Source organism: Cladophialophora bantiana (assembly GCF_000835475.1).
Source record: "Cladophialophora bantiana CBS 173.52 unplaced genomic scaffold supercont1.15, whole genome shotgun sequence".
NCBI classification, from domain to species: domain Eukaryota; kingdom Fungi; phylum Ascomycota; class Eurotiomycetes; order Chaetothyriales; family Herpotrichiellaceae; genus Cladophialophora; species Cladophialophora bantiana.
This window is the reverse complement of record NW_015971589.1, coordinates 544,708-568,936: the sequence shown is the minus strand read 5'-3', so window position 1 is coordinate 568,936 and position 24,229 is coordinate 544,708. Positions and strand designations below refer to the sequence as shown.

Below are 24,229 nucleotides of genomic sequence, written 5' to 3'. Positions count from 1 at the left end.
ATTTGGTAATGTGGATTGAGATGGCAATTTCTAATCCCATCCAACCCTGTCCTGTCGTCTTCATGGTCAGAGGTCGAGACTAGTAAAAATTATATTATGGTCAATCGAGACCTTTTCCACCAGAGAGTTATCGTAACCCGAGAGGAAAACTCTAGAAATCCAACTCGACGGGATACCATTTCGTGCCCCGTGCTGGAGTGAAGTCAGAGTGTCAGTCCGAATGCTCCGCTGTATCGTTCCGGTGGCAGTCCCGAGTCCCCAACCTCGACTATTCCAGAGTCCAGCCAGAGACAGTGCAGGACCGGGTACCTTGAACAATATGCGTGGTCATCAAAATAAACATCGCCGAGTTTGTTGCCTTTTGAATCTTTGAGCTGCCGGCTGCCACCGCCCTTGACCCCGTGTGGGGAGCGCGCACCGAGGAACTGAGGAAGAGTCGGCCCTCCATCGTCACACTCCCTGATTCCACGATGCCAAAGGGGATTTGTCCCCCTCACCTTGACTTCAGCACCCAGAATCACGGCCTCGTCTCCTTCAATTGGGGATGGCATAGAGGTCTCAAAGGAGCTCCGGTCAAACGGCCGCGTCGGAAACCGTACAGGAGCGTTGACCGTGGCCCATGACCATGTTGGTGCGTTGGGTAGATCGGGGATTCTCTGGGAATGCTCCGGGTCTTCTACTCTCCATAGCAGCTGCTTCGCAGAGTTGTTCTTCCACAGGCCAGTCAGATACTGGTCTCCCGTCTCCCGTCTCCCGTTGCCGTCTTGCGGCGAGTCCGGATATGGCAGGCAGTCGGTCCGTCGGCACCGTCATTTCCCTCGACGTCAATTCCTCGACGAGTTTCTCCCACTTGTGGTGGTAAAGACCAGGTGGTTGCTCGACAATCTTCCGATTGAGAGCAACAGTTTCGCGTGCGCTCAGTTCCGGAGGTCCGTGGTAATGATTACACAACGAATCAAATCGTTCCGCCCGTCCAAAAAGCCCGAGAGGCCACCAAGCCAAGCGCTCGTTGGGACACAACAGGACTCCGTCATTATGGACAGTCGAGTCCGAACAGGGAAGAGGCATAGTGGAAAAATCCTCTTCAGAGCATTGTATCTGTTTACAGACCCAGCCAGATTGATGGGTAGTTAAAACAAGAGCCCGGCGAAAGAGTTCATCCTCTTGCATACACCATCCGCGCTGTCTTGTAGGCTGCCTCTTCTGAAGGGACTCTTCGCCCTCCATGGCATTCGTCTCGGCTGTCCAATTCGGCAAGACGGGATGGAATCTGACGGCAGCAGTTAGGCGCTCATCTTCTGTTGATGAGTGCAAAATGGCGGGGCTGACTAGGGACATATCCCTCTCAGCAAAGAGGGGTTTCGACGGATCTGGCGAGGGTGATATTATAGTGCAGAGAGCGTTGGCATAGATATCGGCCAGAGACATGGCTTCTTTTTCCCAATCGTCTGGTGAGTCCTGAAGAATACAGAGACCGTCGATCCAGATATATCTCTCAGCCCTCTGGTTAGTTGAATGACGTCCTGAAGGGTCCGAGGGAGCCGGGCTAGATGAATTCCGGCCTTGAAACTGTCAATATTTCCAGTCGACAATGTCCACGGAGATTCCTTGGTCGTCGATCCCCAACATTAACTCAGCGCGAAGTATCTAGGTTTTTGTCCTCGACACTGCTCGCCACAAACGATTCGTGGCTCCTGAGAACCGTCGTGAGGTCCGACGTCGACGAGTCGAGTAGGTGGGTCTCCGACACTGTTCTCACTGCAGCCTTGATGCTCATTCAGGCATTTATCGAGCCATGACCTGATGATACGGAGATTTTCGGTGCTTGGTATGGCGGATAGGGCGGGCGTGCGACCTACAACTGTTAGCCGGTTTAATAGAGAGCATTCGTGGCGTCGTACTTAACACTTGTCCGGAGTCCGGTTTCACAGTCGTACTCCAGGAAGTAATGATTCATTCCTGAGGCAAGAACAATTCTATCCTCCAAGTCACCCCATTCAATCCAATGGCCGTCCCCATCGTAGCGAGGATTGAGATTCGGCGGGCCAAAGAACGGAGGACAAAACTGAGATATCATTTGTTGCAACAGTAACCGGCAAGAATGGCCAACCTTTTTCTGCAGACACAGTGAAATCGAACAAAGCTGGGGTGCAATTTATATTGGACGCGACCATCGCCTAGGAAAAGGTCCAATGGGATACGGGAGCATTTGGCACAGATCATTTTGGCGGCTCGACGGGGTCCCTTCTGAGCTCTGGGATATACCTCTCTATCAGAAAGTCTCAAATCCGGGTCTCAGGGCAGGATCCAATATTTATGGTATCTTGGATATGAGATCGCCATCATCCGGCGGCATCAATGGGAGCAAAACGCATGCTGCGTGGATGTCTCATGGGCGATCTCACCAGTTAGAATATAGACCAATGGCCGTTAATCTTTGCTTTGTGTGTAAGTGCAATACGCACCGTGCCCAGTTGAATCAGCTTAATTCTTTCCCTGGTATCGCCGTGTTAACTCAGGGAGCGGTCAGCGACGTCAGCGAAAGTCTCCGTTCAAACTTAGGTTAAAGCGGCCTTCGCTCATCCTCTTAAGAACAAACTGTATGTGTCGATTCGGTTTTGCGGTCGCGAGTAATCTGGATAGGTAACTTTCGCTCATAGTTTGATCTTCACACCACTCTTGTCCAATCCCAATGCTACCCCGGTAACCAGAACCGCATAACCCATCAACAACCCCATCGCGCTCAGTGGCCGCATATCCAACGTATTGAAACTCAGGTTGACCAGGCCCGTCAGGAGATTCGCGACCAAAAAGATGACGAGCCCGTTATTATTAAACACCGCCAAAATTCGGCTGGTCGCGGAGCGAACTATGTCCTTGTCTTCCGCTTTGTAGGAGAAGCTCGGCCCGCAATCTTCCACCAGACCAAACAGGAACAATTGGGCGTTGTTGAACGCGACAACCCACAGCACGTAGGGGAGGTTGGCAAGGCGGCGCGATACTGTAAGATTGAACGTGTACAGGCTCGTCGTTAACCAATATAAGAAAACGTAGATAAGGGATTTGATGAGGAGACCATTCAGGACCGATCGTCTCTCGCGACGCGTGAGTTCCTTCGGACTCGACTGTTTCGAATTTTTTGGGACCGGCTCGTTGAATTGGACGGCAAGCATCCCCGTTCCGCGCCCTGCGAGGAAGATCGCCAGGTATCCCGCGAAAGAGAACACTCCTTCTCGGTTTTTGGACAAAAGGTCGGGTCCGCGAGGAGAGATCAAGATGTAGGACAGGAGGTCGGTATTGTTGAGAATGAGCTCGTAGATGACGGCCAGGGTGAGAGCGAAGGTCTCGTAAGACTTGAACATCCTGCGGGTAACACTGTCGGAAATCTCAACAAAAGGGGGGAGTAACGCCAGCGTGAAGAAGAAATTCCAGTGGACTCCGTACTCGGTGACGTGCTCGGCGTAGTCGAGTCCTTTGACGCTGTAGAGGCGAATGAAGCCGAGGATGAACAAAGGGATCGAATGTCGAAGGGCTTGAATGAAACGACTGACGAATTTTGTATTTGGTGACGGTAATGCTTGAACCCCGGTACGGGCGCGGACCACGGCTCGAGCAGAGACTACGCCGGCCGAAAACACGAAAGAGCCTACACCCAAGTCCATGAGCGAGGTGCCCCATGTCTCGACTTTGGCGTAGCGGCGAGGAAAGATGGGAAAATCAACGGCTAGGATGGCTAGGCAGGTCACAACGAGCATGGACCCGCGGTAATGGGTCAGGAATGGTCGGACTGGGAGGATCGGAGGCGCATTGGAAGTGCTAGCAGCGGCGCCATTGACAGAGCGAGGATTCACCTTTGCTGGGGCATCCGAGGCGGAGGTGGTGGACTGTCCGCCGGTCTTGAGGAATGTGAGGAGGGCTCCCGGGGTGATGAGAATGACACTCAAGACTAGAGGGGTTGATGAGTACAAAGTAACGGCGAACAAAATGGCGCAGACATTGAGCAGGAAGTCGGCCAGCAACGCGACAGGAGTATATGGCGTGAAGAAAGAGTGTCTCCTCTGCAGAGCAGTCCAGAGAAATACTGCGGCCTGCGAATCAATCAGCGAAGGTCCATGAGCACAAGACCAGCAGATGGCGGTTTGGGCTAGAAAGCGTACTGCAGCAACAAGCGTGACCAGGTTGATCTCTGTCAAGGAACTTCCATAGAGGTTAGACACGAATGCCTCCTTTCGAGCCTTGTAAGAGGCTGCTGAAGCTGTGGCCATGGCAAGGGACCGGGGTTTATATCATGTTGAACGTAGGGAGAGCCTTGTAAGCGAAGTAGTTAGCATTGATTGGGGGGAATTCGATATGTGAAATGGACATTGTGACAGGTGGCAGCAAACGTGGTGAAATGACAGACCGAGCCTCGCAATTCGGTTCAAATGACACGGTTTTCGACCAGGCAAAAAGGGGCTTCCTCTACAAGTATCGTTGTAGCATGTGGGTGAAACCTTTGATATACCTGCAACTTTCGGTATAGCTCTAGCCCTCCTTCATACAAGTTGTGAATCGGCATACAGGCTCTCCTTGCTTATGTCCAGCAGAGTGAGGTACTGCTGCCCTACTGCCCACCGAGATGCCATTGTCTCCAAGACCTTCCTCAGAATATGGTATGCATCTCCCATTTCCCTCAGTCCTGTTTCATGGGCAAGCCACGCGTAAATGGTCGCTCCAAAATAAATACAGTCTCCCACCAAAGGACTCACCGCTGCCGGGTTCGACGTCATCCCCGCATGGAGGAGTTGGCTGAACCGGAAGACATCTGCCGCGACCGACTTCATCCCTGCGATGGCAATTGTCTGCATCTCTGTCTCTTCCACAGTTCGGTGGCCACCGTTAGATTCTGTACAAGCAAATGGATCGCAAAGGTGCATGAGACTGCTATAACAGAGGGCCAAGGGCGTTCCGTACCGCTCTGGCGATCGATGCACGTCGTTAGGAAGTAAATTAGCCAATGCCTGGAGTGTCCGATGTAGCTGGATTGCTTCGGAAAATCGCATCGGTGCATCAAGCAGTCTGTCATTCAGAAGACGGACGAGCCTACCTAGGAGGTGCGTGGCTTGACACGTTCTTGTAAACGCTCCAGCTTTAACGTTCGTAGGCGAGGAGACGTAGAGTGGCTCACTCGTCGTTATCTGTCCCTCGTCCCAGAGGTCATCGTCGGCCGGCAGAGTATCGTTGAGGACAGGGTCATCGGTGGCCAACGGATGACCAGAGGAACCGAGATTGACATATCTCAACCAAAGGTAAGCGCCTAATCCTCATGTGGATACCTTGGTACATACCTATCCAAAAGCATTGTTGCCCACCAGGTTCGCTTCATTTCCTCCAGCTCCGCCCAAGCTCCCGTTCTTTTCTTTAGCATTTGAGGAGCATGGCGCCGGTCGTTGAGACCCAGCGCGTGTCCTATTCTGGCGCAGTGTCCAGTACTCAGATACGCTGCCGGATAGATGGCGTGGCCTATCTCGTATGCGGCGATCAAGATATTCGCTTGCAGCAACTGGAGGGACATCAATCCGCTCGATTCAACCATGTTGGCGTAGCTCTTGCTAAGATTGTACAACGGTGAGCGGATACTTTGAGGACCACTTTGAGGTACCTGGATGATGAGCTTCATGGACAAGAGCAGGAGTGCTAGGTCGAGAGTAAGCTCCATTGTGGGGTTGGACAGTGTCAACTGCATGCGCTTCTTGGAGACGAAAGGGAGCCAGATATGGATGTTTGCGAAGTATCGGTCGACAATTTCCTGAATGTCCAGGATTGACACTCCCACTGTCGCTGCGACTTCTGCCGGGACAGCGATATTGGGTCTGGGAATAGTCAGCAGCGCTTCCGCGAAGACTTCGGCGTCCAGGAAAAAGGCAGTGGGGAAAGTGGCATTGCTGTCGGTGGCAAAGGCAGCCTCGCCGCCGCCAATGCCGGGACTCGCGCTGAAAGACCGCATCGGTCCATGCCACCCTTCAGACCGTCGACCTTCGAGACGGGCCTCCAAGTCGGCTATCTTCTGTCGCATCGTAGCGAAGTCTTCAGAGGTAGGGATGGGCGCGGTCTCCGAGTAATCACAGGGGCGGGACATGCGGCTGCACAATGAGCAGCTGGGGAGCAATTTGTCGCATTTTCTCTTTTGTTTTCGACAGGAAACGCAGGCTTGAGGGGCTTTATCAGGTTGATCTGCTGCGTCGACCTCCATTGCGGCGTCGGGCTCTTGCAAGAATCCAGCACAACGGAAAGAAAGGTGGATGGTGAGGTAGTTGATGGTCATGCGACCGAATGCAAAGCCGTCATCCTAGACGTCGTTTATTGATTGCTTGAGCAGGCCGCAATGCCCTCTGCGGCGTATAGTTCGATTTTACTGGGAATACTCACAATACTCGTCTATCAGAACGGACGAGATGCGCTCTTTATGTGAGAGCCAAGACGGTCGAATTAGGAAGGAATTCCCAAAATGCCATCAACTATTTTCCGTGCCAGAGAGTTACCTCCGTCGAGCAGCACCTAGATCAGTCGCCAACTTCAAGATCGACCCGACAATCTTCGATAGTGGCGACAGTGCCTAAAGTACAGCAGTGATAGACCCGATATATACACGAACGTGAAAAATGCCCGTTATGATGTGTACTTCTTTTGCAGGGCCTTGGCTATCGTGGTGAGCTGGATGTTGCTCGTGCCCTCGTAGATGGCCCCAATCTTACTATCCCTGAACATCTTCTCGGCGATGCCCTCGCGCACGAAACCCATGCCGCCCATCCATTCAACTGCCAATCCGCTGACTCTCCCTGCGACCTGGCTGGCATACAGCTTCGCCATAGCGGCATCGGTAACGAAATCCTCGCCCGCCTCCTTCTTCCGGGCGGCGTTGTAGACCAGGGCGCGGGCCGCACAAATCTCCGTGTAGGCTTGAGCAAGTTGATGTTGCATACCCTGGAACTCGCCGACCAGCTTTCCGAACTGCTTCCGATCGTTCCATACGTATTTGGCGGCATTTTCCCACGCCCCAAGAGCCAGTCCTGTCATCTGAGCGCCGATGCCAATCCGTCCTTCGTTCAAAAGACCGATTGCATACTTGTAGCCGTGACCTTCTTGGCCGAGGAGATTCTCTCTGGGGATTTCCACATCGTCAAAGTTGATGACGCATGTGCTTGAAGCCCGGATGCCGAGCTTCTTTTCCTTCTTGGCTATGCTAAAGCCTTTCATGTCCTTGGTGATGACGAATGCGGAAATGCCCTTATAACCGGCTTCGGGATTAAGATTGGCAAAAACAAGGAAGAAGTCGGCTTCCATTGAGTTCGTGATCCACATCTTGGAGCCATTGATCTAGTCCTTGTGAGCGAACCCGCCAATGGAAACATCACCACGACCGCCGGTCTGGATGGGTGCACATACCTTGTAGCCATTTGGTGTCTTCTCTGCCTTAGTCTTCAACGCAAAGGCGTCGGAGCCTGATGCAGGTTCAGACAAGCCGAATGACCCGACAGTGTTGGTGGCCAGCTTCGGAAGCCACTCCTTCTTGAATGCTTCACTACCGTACTTGAGGATGGCGGTCACCACCAATGTATTGTGCACATCGCACAAGACTGAGACGGAGGGGTCTACCCTGGCGATCTCCTCGATCCCCACAATTGCAGACGTGAAGTTCATCCCAGCGCCCCCATACTCTTCGGGGATCTCGAAGGCCATGAGGCCTTGTTCGAACATCTGTTCGACAACGGCTGGGTCCATCTCTTCTTTCTCGTCCATGTCTCTCACCTTAGGTGCCACCTCTTCACTGGCCCATCTGGAAACTGACTCTGCAAGCATTCTCTCGGTCTCCGAGAAGTGAGTGATAGGTGTCGGAGCTAGGGAAGTGGTGTCGATGTCATCTGGCATGTAAGGTTCAGCATAGCGCCGTCTCGAGGTAGTGGTCAGGGTTCGCTTGCTAATGTCAATTTAGCAGGAGTCCGGCTCCATAGAGAGGAAGGGGCATACGGTAGGAATTTCCGTCGAGGAAGCGACCTCGACGCCGGAGTAAGAGGAGCGATGTATGTGGTGGCTTTGGCGAGGGGTCGCAGCGTTCTCTGTAGGGTCGCCATGTTGTCTGCTGGGAGAAGGTGAGAATGAGCTAGAAAGTCGGGCTCAGGCAGGACCAGGATTAATATCTATGTACAAGTAGAGCTCTCGAGGACTCCGAAGGGGAAGTCTCGGTCAACAAAAATGCAAAACAATGCGTTGCTGTCCCGCGCAGTTGGTTTTTGAAGCGATTCCTCGGTGCTCGGCTCACCATCAGCTCACCGGACAGGCCGGGCCAGAGGCGGATATCAAAGGATCGGCGACTTCTCGGATCCTATTTACGAGCCCCCAGTGCCATTTAATACGAGAAAGCTCATCTGGAGGTCCCGCTATTTGGTGCTGATATTTGCTGTTTATAGGTGATTCAATAAAGCATGTGCGGCCTCTGCGGCGCGCAAAGATCTGGTACATTACGAGTACGGCGTAGCATGTTCTGACCTCGACTCAGCCCAACTGGCCTCACTAGTTATGATCTGCATCTCCCTCAGCCTCCTTGCAACTACTGGGTAATCGTCAACAAAGTCGAGAACGTCCAGCTACTCGAGGCGTCTGTGGCTGGTGCACTCTGTGGCTTGAGAACTGCCGTGGCGCAGCAGACTCTGACGTTGCTCAGTGCAGGATTCACTCAACCAGCTGCAAGTTGCGACCCTTTGCCGCCCACTTTTGACGCGGTCATCCATTCAACTGGCGACAAACCATGATGCCCAGCATTCAAGTCCAAGTCATGGATATATTAAGAATCTGCGATAGCCGCCCAAGATCGCGACCCTGAGGTTTGTTTCTTTATTTCATCTTCCAGCGTTCCCTCTCCGTGCAGAAAATAATAAAAATACACAATTGTTACCCCTCCCTCTCTTTAACCCTCCAGCGCTATCGAAACTTACTTTGCATTGGCCATCATGTCTGCCGGTCACTCTGAACCACAGGTGCTCTACAGTGTCAACAACATCTCTGCATTTGCCGTCCAGAATGGAGAGGAACATCTGATCACAACTTCAGGCCCTCAGACTTTGTCACTATTGATGGTGCCCACTGCATCTCCGTTCGCCGACTTGTCAACCACAGAACCGACCAGCACGGCGCCTGAAGAAGACTTCTACCTCCACCTCCACCTACCTCCAGAGCTAGATCTGCCTCTGCCTGCGACCACTCAGATCTATCACAAGCCTCCCAGCAGTTACCTGATTCCACGCTGGGACCTGGGACCTGATGCCGGCGCATTCATCCGGCTCCAATTCCCTTCTGTAGGCAGCGGGCCAGGAAAGGTGACCCAAGACGAGATAGATACGTTTGAGACCATTCTCGCCCAGTGCACGGCGTTCCTCGAGCGAGTGAAAAGCACACCTCCAGGCTTTGAGCGGTACGATCCAAGCAATTATCGGCCTGGAGAGGGCTATATCGGAACGCCGAAGCCTGAAAAAGATCACTCTCAACAACATGGCCAAATTGTGCTTGTCGATGAAGAGAATGGAAGCGTAATTGGCGAGCTGCAAGACAATTACACTGTGGTGGAGGAAGCATCAGTGCGGCCTGGATCGAAGAGTACGTTCTGGGCCTCCTTCTCCCGCCTTCAGCCGATACTGACAAGTTCACCCCAGCCCCTGTCCAGATACAGCTGCCTGTCGAAGGCCAGGGTAACCAGATCCGAGTCGATAACGTTTCTGAAGATTATCTCGCCATATCGAAACATCCTGCCTATGCGAAATCAAGAGTGGTGCAGACCTCTGCGACGGCCTCGAGGCTCATTGTGACGAGTTCTACTTACTTGGCCAACAAGCTGTCATCGGGGGCAGACTCATTCCAGAAGAACACCCAGCCTAATCCCAAGCCTATGACATTCTCTCCCGCTACTCACGCGCGCATTCGACAAATCCACTCCTTCACGCAGGGCGCTGTCGGTCTCAGTGCGAAGACGGTTGGTCAGTTGGGCAGGTATGCGCAGAATTTTGGCGCATCGCTCGCGCGAAAGGGGGAGAAGAGCAAAAAGGAAATGGGAAAGGACTATAAACCTGGCATTCTCAACAAATCCATGATTGCTTTCTCTACCATTGCTGATGGCATCGATCAGGCGGGTCGCAACTTGTTAGCTTCCAGCTCCGCGGCCGCGACCAATGTGGTCAGCCATAAGTACGGCAAGGAGGCCGGCCTGGTCGCGCAAGGCCTGGCGGGTGGTGTCAAGAATGTGGGCCTTGTTTATATCGACGCGATGGGAGTGTCCCGTCGGGCGGTCATCAAGTCAGTGGCGAAGGGCATGGTGGTCGGTCGGATGCCAAATGGGCAGCAACTCGTGGTTGGCTCAGGTGATGGCGGTGTTGTGCCCGCCGAAGCATATATGCCCGACGAAAAGCAGAACGATCATTATTCCTCCCCCTATTCAGGAGCGTCACAGGGCGGTGCGGGCCAGCCAGGTTATGGGGTGGAAAGCTACGGCAATGCGGCCAATGCGCCGCCATCATATCCTTCGGGAGTCGGTGAACCGTTGGGGTCAACGCTGCAGGGACAGAACGTGCGAGAGAAGAGATGAAAGCTGGGGGGACACTTGTATTCAATGTTTCATGAGAAGATTGACGGTAAATGGGCCGGGGCGATACTTGACGTTCTCGAACACCAGTCCAAGGGTGTTTCAAGCTGGATGAAACAGGCCCATGCTCAACTTACAGGCAAATGAGATCATGGCAAGTAAGTGTGCGGTCGCATTTCTGCAACCGAACGTTTTTCTATTCTTTCGGGGCTGGATTGAACATGGATGGCAGATTGCATGCACGACATCTGCCGGACGCAAGTGGCTGAAACGGGGACAACGGCGTCCTTGGACTCGACTTGACCGCCATTTCGTCACTTTGGGTTGATCGCAGGTGCCGCTAAACTTCGCCCAGGCATTGAACATTGACATGGAGTTGAAGACGGTCGTTGACGCCTGGTTTGCCGGCGTTGATCCTTTAAAATCGCCCCTCACCCACGTCGGAATTATCTTTGCTGCATGAGCTTGACTTGCATTACATATGCAAAGAAGCAATGGCACTATAGCATGCAAATGTTCACATGCGTCGATCTCGAGACTCAAGGCCCAGGAGGGGCATCCAAGGGGGACCGTCCGGGAAACTACCTAGGTATCGGGGCCAACTGGGGGGGTCTATAGGTGTGGTGCAACTGCATTGGCCCAAAAATGCGGCCCCAGAAGGAGTTTGTTCTGGCCGCTACCACCCAAACCCACCAAAGGTCCCCAGTCAGTAAGGCATGGTTGGCTGAGCCACACAGGGGTGGCGCGGTGCCTCCCCAGGCAAATCACGAGCCCCGCTGGCGGACACATGGTCATTGTGCTGCCCGTTGTGGCAGCGCGTCAAGAGAGTCTCGCGTCTGCAGGTGCACGCGCAGATGGGCTTGAATTTCGCTAGGGGAAATCAAGCTGTTCCTTTCCCAATACCATCATCTTACCCGTATCTGCTATAGTTTAGTGCATGAATATGCATCGCCTTGCAGCCTTCCAGGCCCAATATTTATCATCTCACAAGTCATAAATAAAGCCAGCGTCGTCAAGTACTGATGCCGTTCAGCGTTGATATGATCGTGGAGTCGCGCTCACATTGACCTGAGATTGAGTGGATCTGGCTTGCGGCACCACCCCTATCCTCGGTGTCAATGTCCAGTGTCAATGGACACGAAAGGCTTCCTGTATCAAGTTGTTTGCCCGAGTTGCCCGAGTTTAATTGCAAAGGAGCACGGTCAGAGTCACATTCACGAGCAGGCGAGCAGGCGCAGGTACAGGCACTGGTACTGGCACTGGTACTGGCACTGGTACTGGAGATTCTCGACGAGATGTGGCTTCACCGACAAGAGCTTGGTCCATGTGGTTCATGCTTGATGCGGGTAGATTCGTTGAGGGCATCAGTCATCACCACCATAACTGCACTCCGCTCACCATACAGGATCTAAAATTACCTCGATACACGAGGGTGCATGAACGGGTCGGCAGAAGAAGAGCATCTTAGTAGATACCACCAGAGAGGACGGGGTACTCGGTACAAGTAAACAGGCCTAGCAGCCAGATTGTGCTGTGATTTCACAAGAAATCGCTTGCTGGCTAGCGTTGCCAATTTTCCGGCCACCCTTTTGGGGATTTGCTGGACAAGCGAGGTGCGCCGCTGGCACTCGATTGCTGCGTTGTTCGTCTTCTCACCGGTCAAACCACAACAACTCACAATCTGTTCTGCCGCACCGCAGTCCTCCTACCTAAACAACACCACTGTGCTTTGATTCGATCCCTAGAAGAAACAAAACAAAAAAAAAAAACACACCTACGACTCCCTCCTTGTCTGCCTCACCGCCAAATCCCATTTCGGCTGGCCAGTCACCATATCCCTTCTCGAGCGCCTAACTTGAATCCGCCTTCACCTCACCTCACCTCACTCACCGATTCCGACGGAGTACCTTGCCTGCGATAATGACTGCGGTCCTTCTTATCCCGCGCCTCACTTCGTTCCGTGTCTGTTGACGCTCGTTCGACAGGCCTTCGTTGATCTTGCTGCAGACGTCGCAGGCTCGGCGTCCGTCCTCGACCCTTCGTCCCCGAGTTTGTTGTCACTTTGGAAACACTCGACGCTAGCTCCCTACTTCACTGGTGCCACCAGTGAATCGCCCATCACAAATACAATTCGTTCCCTCGACGCTCTTCAAATCGCGCTGTCTTGTTAATATCTCCACATCCGCGCCTCTGAATGAGTTGGAACGGTGTTTCGGTGAGCAGGCAGTATCTTCAGCTCGGTGAACCGCACTAACCTCCGCGTTCAACTTAGTGTACTATCCTCCACTTCAGCACGTTCCTGCATCCCTCAGACATCAGTCTATCAAACTTTACCTTTGACGTATCCTGATCGTGGTTTTTAGGGTGTGAGTGCGTGGTTGAGACCACGACTCTGGGTGGTTGAAGGATGTCGATGGACATGGCTACAGGACAATACCGACAACACTTGTCAGGCACTGCTGCGTATTCGCAACCTGAGAGTCTTCACTACGAACATCAACATGGCGCAGATCCAGAGGGTTATTACATGAATCAGCCTGTAAGTCCACTGCGCCCCTGGTTCCTTCTTGACGGTCGTGCTCGAGGGTCTATACTAATTCTCACACTTACCAGTACTATCCCTCACAACAAGATGACGGTCTGAACTACACCTCTCATGAAGATCACACTCCTGTTACCGCTACCTCGTATGACAACCCCACCACAGCGTTACCTTATCATATTCGCAATCAATCTGCAGCCCATGACCAATATGACGGCGCGCCGATCCCTCCTCCCAGGACTTCTTCTCAGCAGCAGGGCTCCCCGCGCGCTCCTGTAGCTCCCTCAACCGCCCCGTTGGAAGCAAGAGTGGCTGCAACACGACAGGCGAGACAAAATGCGCCGGATTCGCAGACCGGTCGGGTTCAAAATCGTGTCGGAGATTACAATGAAGAAAAACAAGATAGGTCACGGGATGATACATCAACAGCCGCTGCGTCTGCTGCACGTAGCCGAAGAAAAGGACCTGCCAGTCCCGACGGCCCACACCGTGCCGCGAGTACACGAGAACGAGGTGCACACACTGCCCCCAGCCAGAGCCGGTCTGAAGCCGCCATGCACTCATCTAACAATGCCGCTTCGCTCGCACGCGAGTACAGCGATGTCATCAACAGAGTGGTCGTGTCTGATCCCCAGGAAGATATCGAGAGAGCGCAAGAAAGAATGGCGGAAGCTCAACCAATTAGCCCAAATGCGCGAAATGTCCCCGAAGTTGACGATGACCTTCTTCCCCCTCCGGGACCAGCTCGTCGCCAAGATTATTCCAAGTCATCTCGTCGAAAGGACGTCCAATTCGGGGACTACGTGCTTGGACAGACGCTTGGTGAAGGCGAATTTGGCAAGGTGAAACTGGGCTGGAAAAAAGATGGTAGCACTCAAGTGGCCATCAAGCTCATTAGGAGAGAGACGGTGGCCTCTAACCCGACACGCCTACCCAAAATCTATCGCGAAATTTCCATCTTGCGGGATCTAGCGCATCCCAACATTGTCCGACTCCACGAAATGGTCGAGACAGATCGACATATTGGCATCATTTTGGAATATGCCTCTGGCGGCGAGCTTTTCGACTACATCTTGAATCACCGATATCTCAAAGACCCGGCAGCCAGGAGACTGTTCGCTCAGCTTGTTTCTGGAGTTGGCTACCTTCACAAGAAAGGCATTGTCCACCGCGACCTCAAGTTGGAAAACCTCCTTCTCGACCAGAATCGCAACATTATCATCACAGATTTTGGATTCGCCAATACATTCGATCCAAAAGACGAGCTGTCAGATGAGATTGTGTACAACCTCAGCAACAAAGAGTTCATCAGGAAGTTCAAACTCGATCGACTTGATGCACGCGGGATGAGAAGAGGCGACTTGATGCAGACCAGCTGTGGTAGTCCTTGCTACGCAGCCCCTGAATTGGTAGTTAGCGACTCCCTCTACACGGGCAGGAAGGTTGACGTCTGGAGCTGCGGGGTTATTCTGGTGAGTGTGTTGTGCTGTGAGATTCTTTTTTCTGTGACGCTAACGGCCGAGAAGTACGCCATGCTGGCCGGATATCTGCCATTCGATGACGACCCTGCAAATCCTGAAGGCGACAATATCAATCTTCTTTACAAGTACATCACTACCACGCCATTGACGTTCCCGGAATATGTCACCCCCCATGCACGAGATCTTCTTCGCCGGATTCTAGTTCCAGATCCTCGAAAACGGGCCGATTTGTTTGAGGTCGCTCGACATAGCTGGCTCAGCGATTATCAGCATGTCGTGTCCGATATGACCAGTAGTACCACTAATGTCAGCGATATTCCGCATGGTACCGTCCGAGCTGGTAAGTTATTCGTTGCAAAACACACAGGACAATACTGACACGTGATAGAAGACGAGGAACGACCCGCTGTCAACAGAAGCGCATCGGTACGCGAAGTGCCTGCGAAACCTAGTCGTGCTTCTCCTGGCGCTCTTGCGCGCTCCCCAGAAGGGCTGTTGCACGAAGGCGATGAAGATTCGACCGGTTCACGGCGAACCCGACATACACTTCAACCGGAATATGTCGCTCCCCAGACTCATACGGTTCGTGGGCAAGGTCCGGCTGCAACAGAACCAGCGGTCAGTCGCACTCTAGAAACAAGTCAAGCCGTTGCTCCCACGCAGCCAATATCGCTGTCGAAACCGCTACCTCAAGATCCGCCTGTCGGCACTGCGCGACAACGAGTGCCGACCGCTTCGCAGCAGAAGATGCCACCTGTGCGTCCGGTTCGGGAAATTCCAAGATCAGTATCGGACTCAACTAGCGCTTTTGGCACAGCCCCGGCACCGACAAGCCAATATGTGACTAGACCCAGCACTCAAGGATCAATGACATCTGCGAACGGACCAGTTAACACTAGATCGGACCTACGTCTTCCCTCGCGCGGATCGTATGGTCAGCCGGTGGCTCCGACGGTCGCGACAACAAACGTCCAGGGTCGGGTTACGCAACCAACTAAGAGCAGTCGAGGTTACAACATTTCTGGTCCTCTGCCACAGTCTGGTGCCCAGAACTCTATTGGACAACCGATGACGACGCCGATGCCACCGCCTAGTTCGCATCAACCACAGAAGGCCACTCATCACCGACGATCGAGCACATTGAGTGGACTTGGAGAGCGACTCTTTGGCAGATCGAATTCGGTGGTGAAGAAAGATGTGGAGCGGCAAAAAAACGGACGGAAGTACCCGCCCACGAGCATGAAAGAGATTCCAGCTGATGCGCAACCTCGTATGTCGACAGATTCGAAGCGATCTTTCTCTTTTGGATTGGGCAAGAAGAGGAGCACGGACATGGAGAACCAGGCAATAGAGAAGCCGGTACGACGATTTTCACTTATTCCTAATTCGATGTCGTTCAAAGGTCTGATGGGGGGCGCAAAGGACGAATATCCATCCAAACCGGGCACCCCGCAAGCTGAGCGTTTTGTTCCGCCGGCTTCGAGCCGACCAGCAACCAGCCAGGAACAGATCAATCAACACATTCCCAGCACAGATGGACAGTATGAAGGGTCGAGGGCAGCGAAGTACAACAACTTCTCGCGGCCACCCCAGTCACAATATCAGGCACCACGAGCCGCCACAACACATGTCACGAATGATGTATATGGTGGAACTGCTGTTTACGCTCCGCAGGAACAGAGCACGCACCAACGTCAACAGAGTGAGGCAATGGGACAAATGATGACATATCCCGAAGGTATGCAACCAGGTGGTCGACCGTCAATGCAACAAGGGCGCCAAGGACGGGGAGTGCTGGTCAAGAACAACCGCAAGTTTACTGAAGCGTACGACCAAGAGCAAGGGCCGGCTCATCACAGCGGAAGGTCCGGGGCCGTCAAGAAGGTCCAAGATTTCTTCCGTCGACGTCGAGCTCCGACGGACGGCGGCGATTATCGATGAATGAGCCAGCTGCGCCTAGACATGTCGTTTTCCCTTTCTACAGAAGAGGGTAAGAAGATTTGGCCGAGGACTTGGTGGATTGGGTCAAAGGGTGGATATCGACTTTTCTTGTAATCAATTAATCATTGGCGGACAACATTGTTTTCCCCGTCGCGCCCAAGCTGGGTGCGCGTTTGGCGGAGACCTTTGCATTCAACAACCACCATTTTGTCTTCCTTCCACCCACCAGGGCGAGGGTGGCGGTTGAAGATCGGGCAAGAGCACGAATGGCATTGGAATTGGAGGGTCATTCTATGTGTCAGTACAAAGAAGTCAGATTCATGTCGTTAGCTGGCGGCGTTCGTTTTTTCGCTGGTGAAGAGATGGGGGATTCAAGAGGGTTTGACTGTTGAGACCTGCACTGGAGCTCCGAAGGGCCTGCTTGGGCTTGACATTTGGGGGCTTTTACTTCTTTGCTGGCATGGATTGTTGAAGAGACTCTTGGGATCGGAAAGATGGATACCCCCCTACGTAGCATTGTATGAGTGTGTTTTTAAAAGGAAGGATGCACAAGCCAAAACAAGCCCAAGCACAGATCGCAAATCACAAATCCAGAACCTAAGAAAGAGGTTGTCTCGGCATATTGCTCGGTGTATTTGGGGCCTGCCTCTATCCTCTTTTGCCATGTCGCCGTCTTTTGCGCCCATGGGATCTCGTCATCGCACGACCCCAAGTCCAAGCTTGTTCCAGTTGGGCCAAGCTTTGTGGGGTTCGCCACCAGAGCTTGTTCCTGGCGAGCTCCATCTGCTTGGCTGCCACCTACTGTGACCTTGTTGCCGTTGTGCGCCTCACCTTTGCCCTTTTCTTCACTAGACGCTCACTTCCTCCCCGCAATATGCAAGTCCACAGTCGACCTTCAACGTCACCCTGCCACCTGCCCGCCTGGAGCCCTGGAAAAGGTACCCGCTGGAGAAGAGATGGTTTGTCTACACACATGCAGCTGGCATAGAGCTTCCAGAAACAGGGCCTGATTGTCCTCGAGGGGAACTTTCCAACTGGTTGCTCGCCCGTACAGAGGCAAGAGGTTACATGGCGAAAATCCAAAGCGCCTCGCCCGTGACCAGGGCGCCGATGATGAGGGCGCCACTGACGAGCGTTCTCAAATGCATCATCTGTCTGGTCATCGTCCTATGCGCAGTCACCGCAGTCCATCGGCTGGTCCCCTCTCAGTGAGTTCCCACCGGCCCCCAACGCAGTCAACCTTGCTTCGCTTGATAAAACCCTCTCTGCCTCTCCCCATCCTTTGGAACATGCTCGAGGCCACCCTCACCTTTGTCGTCACAGTGTCGGATCGTTTCTTCAGCACTCGCTGCTTATCGAGGGAGACTGCAAGATGAGGTCTCCGTCGGCGCTTTCTCTCCTCCTTCTTGCTCCTTGCATTGCGATAGCCCAGTCGTCCACCGCGAGCAGCGTTGCTGCGCAGTTCACTGTCCCAGCAAGTGCTGACGACGGCGTTACCCTTCTCCCCAACATCGCTGACCCTACTGCGCCCGATGCCCAAGTGAAATGTCCTGGCTATACCGCCTCAGAAGTGAGCACGTCTTCAATTGGATTAGCCGCTCATTTAACCCTGGCTGGAGCTGCCTGCAATGTCTATGGCACCGACGTCCATGATTTGGACCTGAAGGTCGAGTATCAGACCTCCTCCCGGCTCCACGTCAACATTCGGCCCTCCCACGTTACTTCTCAGAACCAGAGCTGGTATCTTCTGTCGACCGAGTACGTCCCTGCTGGCAGCCAGGGCAGTGGCTCAATGACCACAAGCGATTTGACATTTTCCTGGGCAAACACTCCCGACGCGGGATTTGGATTTAACGTAACTCGCAATAGTACTGGAGATGTCTTGTTTTCAACGACAGGGACAAAACTAGTCTTCGAGAACCAATTCATCGAGTTTGTCACACACCAGCAAGAGAACTATAATCTCTACGGTCTGGGCGAGGTCATTCATGGTTTGAGGCTGGGCAACAACCTCACTCGGACAATTTACGCTGCCGACGTTGGTGATCCAATCGACTCAAACTTATACGGGAGCCATCCGTTCTACCTCCAAACCAAGTACTTCGAGGTCGGCAGCGACAACCGTACAACTCTAGTAACGGGACAGCTCGACACAACTGAAGCTACAAGCAATTACACCTCCTCCACCCACGGTGTGTACTTCCGCAATGCTCACGGAATGGAAGTCCTCTTGGGAGCCAACAACGTGACCTGGAGAACGTTGGGCGGCAGCATCGACTTGTACTTCCTCTCGGGACCGACACAACGGGACGTGACACATCAATATCTGAATGTCATAGGCATGCCGATGCTGCAAAACTATTGGGGATTTGGTTTCCACCAGTGCAGATGGGGCTATCAAAATTGGTCTGTCACAGAAGACGTCGTCAACAACTATGAACGCTTTGGTATTCCGCTTGAAACAATCTGGAATGATATCGACTACATGTTTCAATACAGAGATTTCGATAACGATCCAGTCCGCTTCAACTACTCTGCCGGAAAAGCTTTCCTCCAACGTCTTCACAGCAGAGGCCAACATTATGTCCCCATCATTGACTCTGCCATCTATGTTCCCGATCCAACAAATGCAAGTGACGCATATCAGCCGTTCAATGACGGTAATGCCACCAATTCATTCCTCCTCAACCCAGATGGATCACTGTATATTGGCGAGGTCTGGCCTGGTTATACCGTCTTTCCGGACTGGTTCCAAGCATCCGCGAAAGCATGGTGGAAGAATCAGATGGTCACTTGGCACCAAAAACTTCCCGTCGACGGCGCTTGGATTGACATGAGCGAAGTGTCATCGTTTTGTGTGGGAAGTTGTGGCACTGGAAATCTTACTCTCAACCCAGTACACCCACCGTTCAAACTCCCTGGTGAGCCTGGCAATGTCATCTACGATTACCCAGAAGGCTTCAATTTGACCAATGCCACCGAAGCCGCATCAGCTTCTTCGGCGTCTCAGGCTCAAGCTACTCCGACAACGACAGCCACAGCGTCAAGCTCAACAACATCGTCTTCATCGACGACAAGCTACCTGCGCTCAACGCCAACGGCAGGGCAACGCAATATCAACTACCCCCCATACGTGATCAATCACGTCCAAGGAAACCATGATCTGGCGGTGCATGCCGTCTCTCCAAACGCCACGCACCACAACGGCATCCAAGAATATGACGTCCACAATCTTTTCGGCCACCAAATCCTCCAAGCAACCTACGCCGCCCTCCTGGCCGCGATCCCCAACAAGCGACCTTTTGTGATCGGCCGGTCCACATTTCCCGGCTCTGGCACCGTGGCGGGCCATTGGGGCGGTGATAATGCTTCGAAATTTTACTACATGTACTTTTCGATCCCTCAAGCCCTTTCCTTCAGCTTGTTTGGCATCCCGATGTTTGGAGTCGATACCTGCGGGTTTAACGGCAACTCGGACGAAGAACTCTGTAACCGCTGGATGCAACTTTCTGCCTTCTTCCCCTTCTATCGTAATCACAATGTCCTCTCTGCGAACTCCCAAGAGGCGTATGTTTGGAGCAGCGTCATCGATGCCACCAAGATTGCCATGGACGTGCGATTCCAATTATTGCCGTATTTGTACACGTTGTTTTACTATGCGCACACACAGGGTGATACGGTCATGCGTGCTCTTGCGTGGGAGTTCCCCAATGATCCCAGCCTTGCGAACGCAGATAGGCAGTTCTTCCTGGGCCCGTCTATCCTCGTCACCCCGGTCCTGACCCAAGGCGCGACTGCCGTAGATGGCGTATTCCCAGGCCTCGTCGAAGGCACCGACACGTACTACGACTGGTACAACAAGTCGCCCGTCGCGGTGCCCAGCAGGAAGAACACAACCATCGACGCACCCTTGGGCCACATCCCTGTGTTCATCCGAGGCAGCAGCATCCTGGCGACGCAGCAGATGGCCATGACGACGCGCGACGCCCGCAACACGTCCTGGAGCATCATCGTCGCCCCGGGCGTGGACGGCACTGCAAGCGGATCTCTATACCTGGACGACGGCGAAAGCCTGGTCCCGAAGGCGACCAAGATGGTCAGTTTGACGAGCTCGACGTCGCGAAACGGAACACTGAGCCTTAAAGTGAATGTCTCGGGATCCTACACCGGCCTCGACCTCCCCTTGGCAAATGTCACCTTCTTGGGCGTGCAGAGCCCGCCTTCCTCGGGAGCTGCCGTCACCATCAACGGCCGCGCCGTCGCAAACGCGACGTACAATACCGCCAGCAAGGTCTTGAGCGTCACTGGCCTGGGCAATGCGCTGGGAGGAAAAGTCTGGGGTGGGAACTGGACGCTGACGGCGTGATTTGATTACCTACCTACCTACTTAACGAGATATGTAGCCATGGAGGGATGCATAAACAAATGAACGACGCGCTGGACAAAAAGGAACAGTGTCACAGTGACAGTCAGACTCGGATTCAAAAGGTTCAAAAAGTCGAAAATTTCGGAGTGGAACCAGGGGGGGAGGGAAGGACAATACTGTGGCTTCCGAACCTAGAAAGATTGTTCAATGATGACCATACAAGTCAAGAAATTATATAATTGTTTAAGAATAATCGTTAAAACAGTATATATGTGCGGTATGCGGACTATATATAGGCCTCCCTATCTAAGTTGTTCCGTGTCCATCGTCAATTTCCACCAACCCCCATCGCAACCACCACCACCAACTCCTCCTCCTCCTCCTCCTCCTCCTCCTCCTCCTCCTCCTCCTCCTCCTCCTCCTCCTCCTCCTCCTCCTCCTCCCCCCCCTGCTGCTGCTGATGCTGCTGATGCTGCTGCTGATGCTGCACCTGCCCCTGCTCTGTTCGCGTCCCGGTTATGCATATTTTGTCCAAAAGCCCAAAATACCGCACGCACCGTAGCCTCGACTCTCTAGTGCCGTCCTTCCAACCCTTACCTAGACGCTAGAATAAGACATTCTCTGTCCTCCACGCCGGAACGCCGCTAGTCTCGACATGCGCGGGGCTCCGTGGGAGGAAGAGAGATGTCGAGATAGATCTCGTCGTTTCCCCAGAAGGGGAGACCCCTCGTCTTCATGATGATTTCTAAATGAGGTCTGACAACGGTTCATTGAGCTCCAGCGCGGGGTACTTTTGGTGGTGTATTTCGTCAAAAGGCGAGGCCTGACCTGTGTCGAATGAGGCCCGTATAGTCTCTAAATCCTTAGTCAATGCAAACGCCAGTGATTTCGGAACCGTCGAGAATGACATGGACTGTCTTCAAGCTGTATATTGGGCTTTTCTGGGCACTGGCTCCGAGGCGGATACAGGTGTTGTATTTCAGGATAGCGCCTTTGGACAAGAGCCAAGTCGCCGATACAAATGTGACAGTAGTCTAACGCTCCTCTCGCTCATCTGAGCCAGAACCATCACTTTTCTTCCGAGAGTACAAGGTGGCCGTAGTCCTCATCGTCAAGTTCCCCAGCAACGTGTTTGGAATCAGATACCTTCTAGTTGAAAGAGATGACTTCCAGGTCCAGTGATCCGCGGGATGAACTGGAAGTTGTTCAGTGAGGCTCAGTCATACCGACCATGAGGAATTTCAACGCCCGCCCCGTTTTGAGGTCTGGCTGCGCCGTGGTCACTTGGGTTAATGCCATGGGTACCTTTGCTCCCGTTCTGGCTGATTTGAACTCTCGGCATCTTTTTGAGGCGCCGACAGACCCTCTTTGATATTACTCACAGGACTTCCTGGGTAGAGGCTTACAGGAGTTCAGGTGGGATATCCTGAGTCTTCGCAAGCAGGCCCCGCGAAGCTGCTCCAAACTTTTCGGTCACGTCTCGCACATACAACGGTCAAAGGTTATCTCCGTGATCTGAACATTTGATTTACGTAGATTTGACGCGCTGGCTCTGATGTCTCCCACAAGTCTTCTACATGTCAAATATGATCCTCTCAATTGTAACAAGAGAGTTTCGGGTCCGATAATAGCCCCGCGCGTGTCCATAACGGTGCCCGAAGTGTCAATAACCGTCTTCTGAGTGCGTCGAACGACTTCGTGGGTGTCGTCCATGGCGCCGATCTGCGCAGATTAGTTCTTCCTGTTCATCGTATTTGTTAGAGCGGGAAAAGTATGGTCCTTGCCCTGGGTCGCGTAAGGTGGTTTTTCAGCATGTTTGCGCACCTCATGATGTTTGCGCGGCATTGTAGAAGCGCTGACCTGGCTCTTTCAAGAGCGCGAAGATGCTTTGCCAATTCCGAGCGTTTTAGAGCTGCCCTAGAGTGTTGCCGCATTTTCTTCCATTCTGAAAGATTGCTGGGCGGCTCAACGGCCTTTACCGTTGCCGATAGTCCAGTGATAACTTGCGCAAAACAGCGCAAAACCTTCTCTAGGTCAGCATCCTGAATGTTCTAGGGTTGATGGATGGTAATAAGAGTGGAGGTGATGATCGGAAGCTCATTGGACAAGGATCTGATCTCAGCTGGTGCACCTCTGATGTCTTTGAAGAAATTGTAGAGAAATGCTAAGCCTTGTGCCAGTTGTAAAGCTTCTGTCAAGTTTCATAGGTAGATCATCCAGAGATTTGGAGAACCAGATGCAAGTCGGAGACATCGGGCAACTCGATGAAGAGAAAAAGGGACATATTGTCCGAGCACGGTTGAATAGGAGGTGTAGCCGTAGCCTAAGACATGATCGTGGGCGCCTGGGGTCGACATTGCGGCGACCAGTAATCCAGCACAAGGCACTGAACCGGGCGTCAAGGCTGACTGCTACACTGATCGTTTCAGTGGAGGGAGAGCCAATAGCTGTTTGCCAGCACCCAACACCCCTCGGAAAAAATGCCTTCTGTGGTCAGTCGGATGAGCCTAACGTTTGTTGTTCTCAATGGCAGAGATGGCAGTACAAAGTGGAGCTGTCCGCTAATGCTGACGAAACCAATGTCCATTTCGACGTATGTGCGACTGGACACGAGGCAACCAACCTGTCCTGACAACCGGGGGTTGAAGCCCCTAGGCAGTCGTCTGCCGCTGGCAAAGCGTCTAGTCGACGAGGCGATGGCAGTGGCAACGCCACGGTGTAGGAGGACATGACAAGATTGGACAGGAAATGTTCCATGCAGTGCGGCTGAGGATGGAAAGGCTAGAAGTTGAAGTTGAGGTTGAGCAGGTTGAGGCAAGGCAAAGCAAGACAAGACCCGCTATCGTAACTCAGGCTAGCGAACGGGCGGAAAGGTCACAATGACCCTGTCCAGGTTGGTGGTTAAGCCTTTTCTGTATGAAGTGTCTGTCTCAGTCCGAAGTAGAGAGTTAGAACTGGAGACTAACTACAAGAAAAGGAAAGAGAGGGGCTCCAGTGCTAGTCCCGGAATGGGCTAGTGTGTTAATATGGAGCCACGTGACACACCACCAAGAGCAACTCTCTTCCCTTCTTCCTCAACGGATCCCAGCAGCCCCTAGATCTATTCTGACTTTTCGCGTCCTCTAAAACACGCATAATGATATAAGGCATTCCCAAAGGGAGGAATGTGGCGAAACATGCTCCGACTATCCTCAAGTCTTTTCTCACATTTCGTACTTGCATTGTGTGTGGCCTTGTATTCCGGTCCTTCGGCTCTCCAGGCGCTCTCCCCCTGCGACCAGGCTTCTCTT

At 53.0% G+C, this 24,229-nt stretch overlaps 8 protein-coding genes across 8 annotated transcripts; 3 read left to right on the top strand and 5 right to left on the bottom strand.

Moving 5' to 3' along the window:
• Positions 1-573: 573 nt before the first annotated feature.
• Positions 574-1,428, bottom strand: Z519_09364 (uncharacterized protein; the record flags this gene model as incomplete). The annotated part of the gene is made up of 1 exon (XM_016767087.1): positions 574-1,428. One exon carries the CDS (start codon positions 1,426-1,428, stop codon positions 574-576), a length of 855 nt encoding a protein of 284 aa, XP_016616603.1.
• Positions 1,429-2,654: 1,226 nt separating this feature from the next.
• On the bottom strand, positions 2,655-4,265 carry Z519_09363 (uncharacterized protein; the record flags this gene model as incomplete). The annotated part of the gene is made up of 2 exons (XM_016767086.1): positions 2,655-4,088; positions 4,158-4,265. 2 exons carry the CDS (start codon positions 4,263-4,265, stop codon positions 2,655-2,657), a joined length of 1,542 nt encoding a protein of 513 aa, XP_016616602.1.
• Positions 4,266-4,535: 270 nt separating this feature from the next.
• Positions 4,536-6,232, bottom strand: Z519_09362 (uncharacterized protein; the record flags this gene model as incomplete). Its single annotated transcript, XM_016767085.1, has 2 exons — positions 4,536-5,277; positions 5,328-6,232. The coding sequence occupies 2 exons, from the start codon at positions 6,230-6,232 to the stop codon at positions 4,536-4,538; spliced, it is 1,647 nt and encodes a 548-aa protein (XP_016616601.1).
• Positions 6,233-6,648: 416 nt separating this feature from the next.
• Z519_09361 (uncharacterized protein) lies at positions 6,649-8,111 on the bottom strand (the record flags this gene model as incomplete). Its single annotated transcript, XM_016767084.1, has 3 exons — positions 6,649-7,356; positions 7,426-7,957; positions 8,008-8,111. The coding sequence occupies 3 exons, from the start codon at positions 8,109-8,111 to the stop codon at positions 6,649-6,651; spliced, it is 1,344 nt and encodes a 447-aa protein (XP_016616600.1).
• An 876-nt stretch (positions 8,112-8,987) lies between these two features.
• Positions 8,988-10,612, top strand: Z519_09360 (uncharacterized protein; the record flags this gene model as incomplete). Its single annotated transcript, XM_016767083.1, has 2 exons — positions 8,988-9,630; positions 9,687-10,612. 2 exons carry the CDS (start codon positions 8,988-8,990, stop codon positions 10,610-10,612), a joined length of 1,569 nt encoding a protein of 522 aa, XP_016616599.1.
• Positions 10,613-13,028: 2,416 nt separating this feature from the next.
• Z519_09359 (uncharacterized protein) lies at positions 13,029-16,573 on the top strand (the record flags this gene model as incomplete). Its single annotated transcript, XM_016767082.1, has 4 exons — positions 13,029-13,148; positions 13,223-14,623; positions 14,678-14,972; positions 15,021-16,573. 4 exons carry the CDS (start codon positions 13,029-13,031, stop codon positions 16,571-16,573), a joined length of 3,369 nt encoding a protein of 1,122 aa, XP_016616598.1.
• A 1,372-nt stretch (positions 16,574-17,945) lies between these two features.
• Positions 17,946-20,939, top strand: Z519_09358 (uncharacterized protein; the record flags this gene model as incomplete). The annotated part of the gene is made up of 1 exon (XM_016767081.1): positions 17,946-20,939. The coding sequence occupies one exon, from the start codon at positions 17,946-17,948 to the stop codon at positions 20,937-20,939; it is 2,994 nt and encodes a 997-aa protein (XP_016616597.1).
• A 328-nt stretch (positions 20,940-21,267) lies between these two features.
• Positions 21,268-22,652, bottom strand: Z519_09357 (uncharacterized protein; the record flags this gene model as incomplete). The annotated part of the gene is made up of 2 exons (XM_016767080.1): positions 21,268-21,536; positions 22,430-22,652. 2 exons carry the CDS (start codon positions 22,650-22,652, stop codon positions 21,268-21,270), a joined length of 492 nt encoding a protein of 163 aa, XP_016616596.1.
• Positions 22,653-24,229: the final 1,577 nt, after the last annotated feature.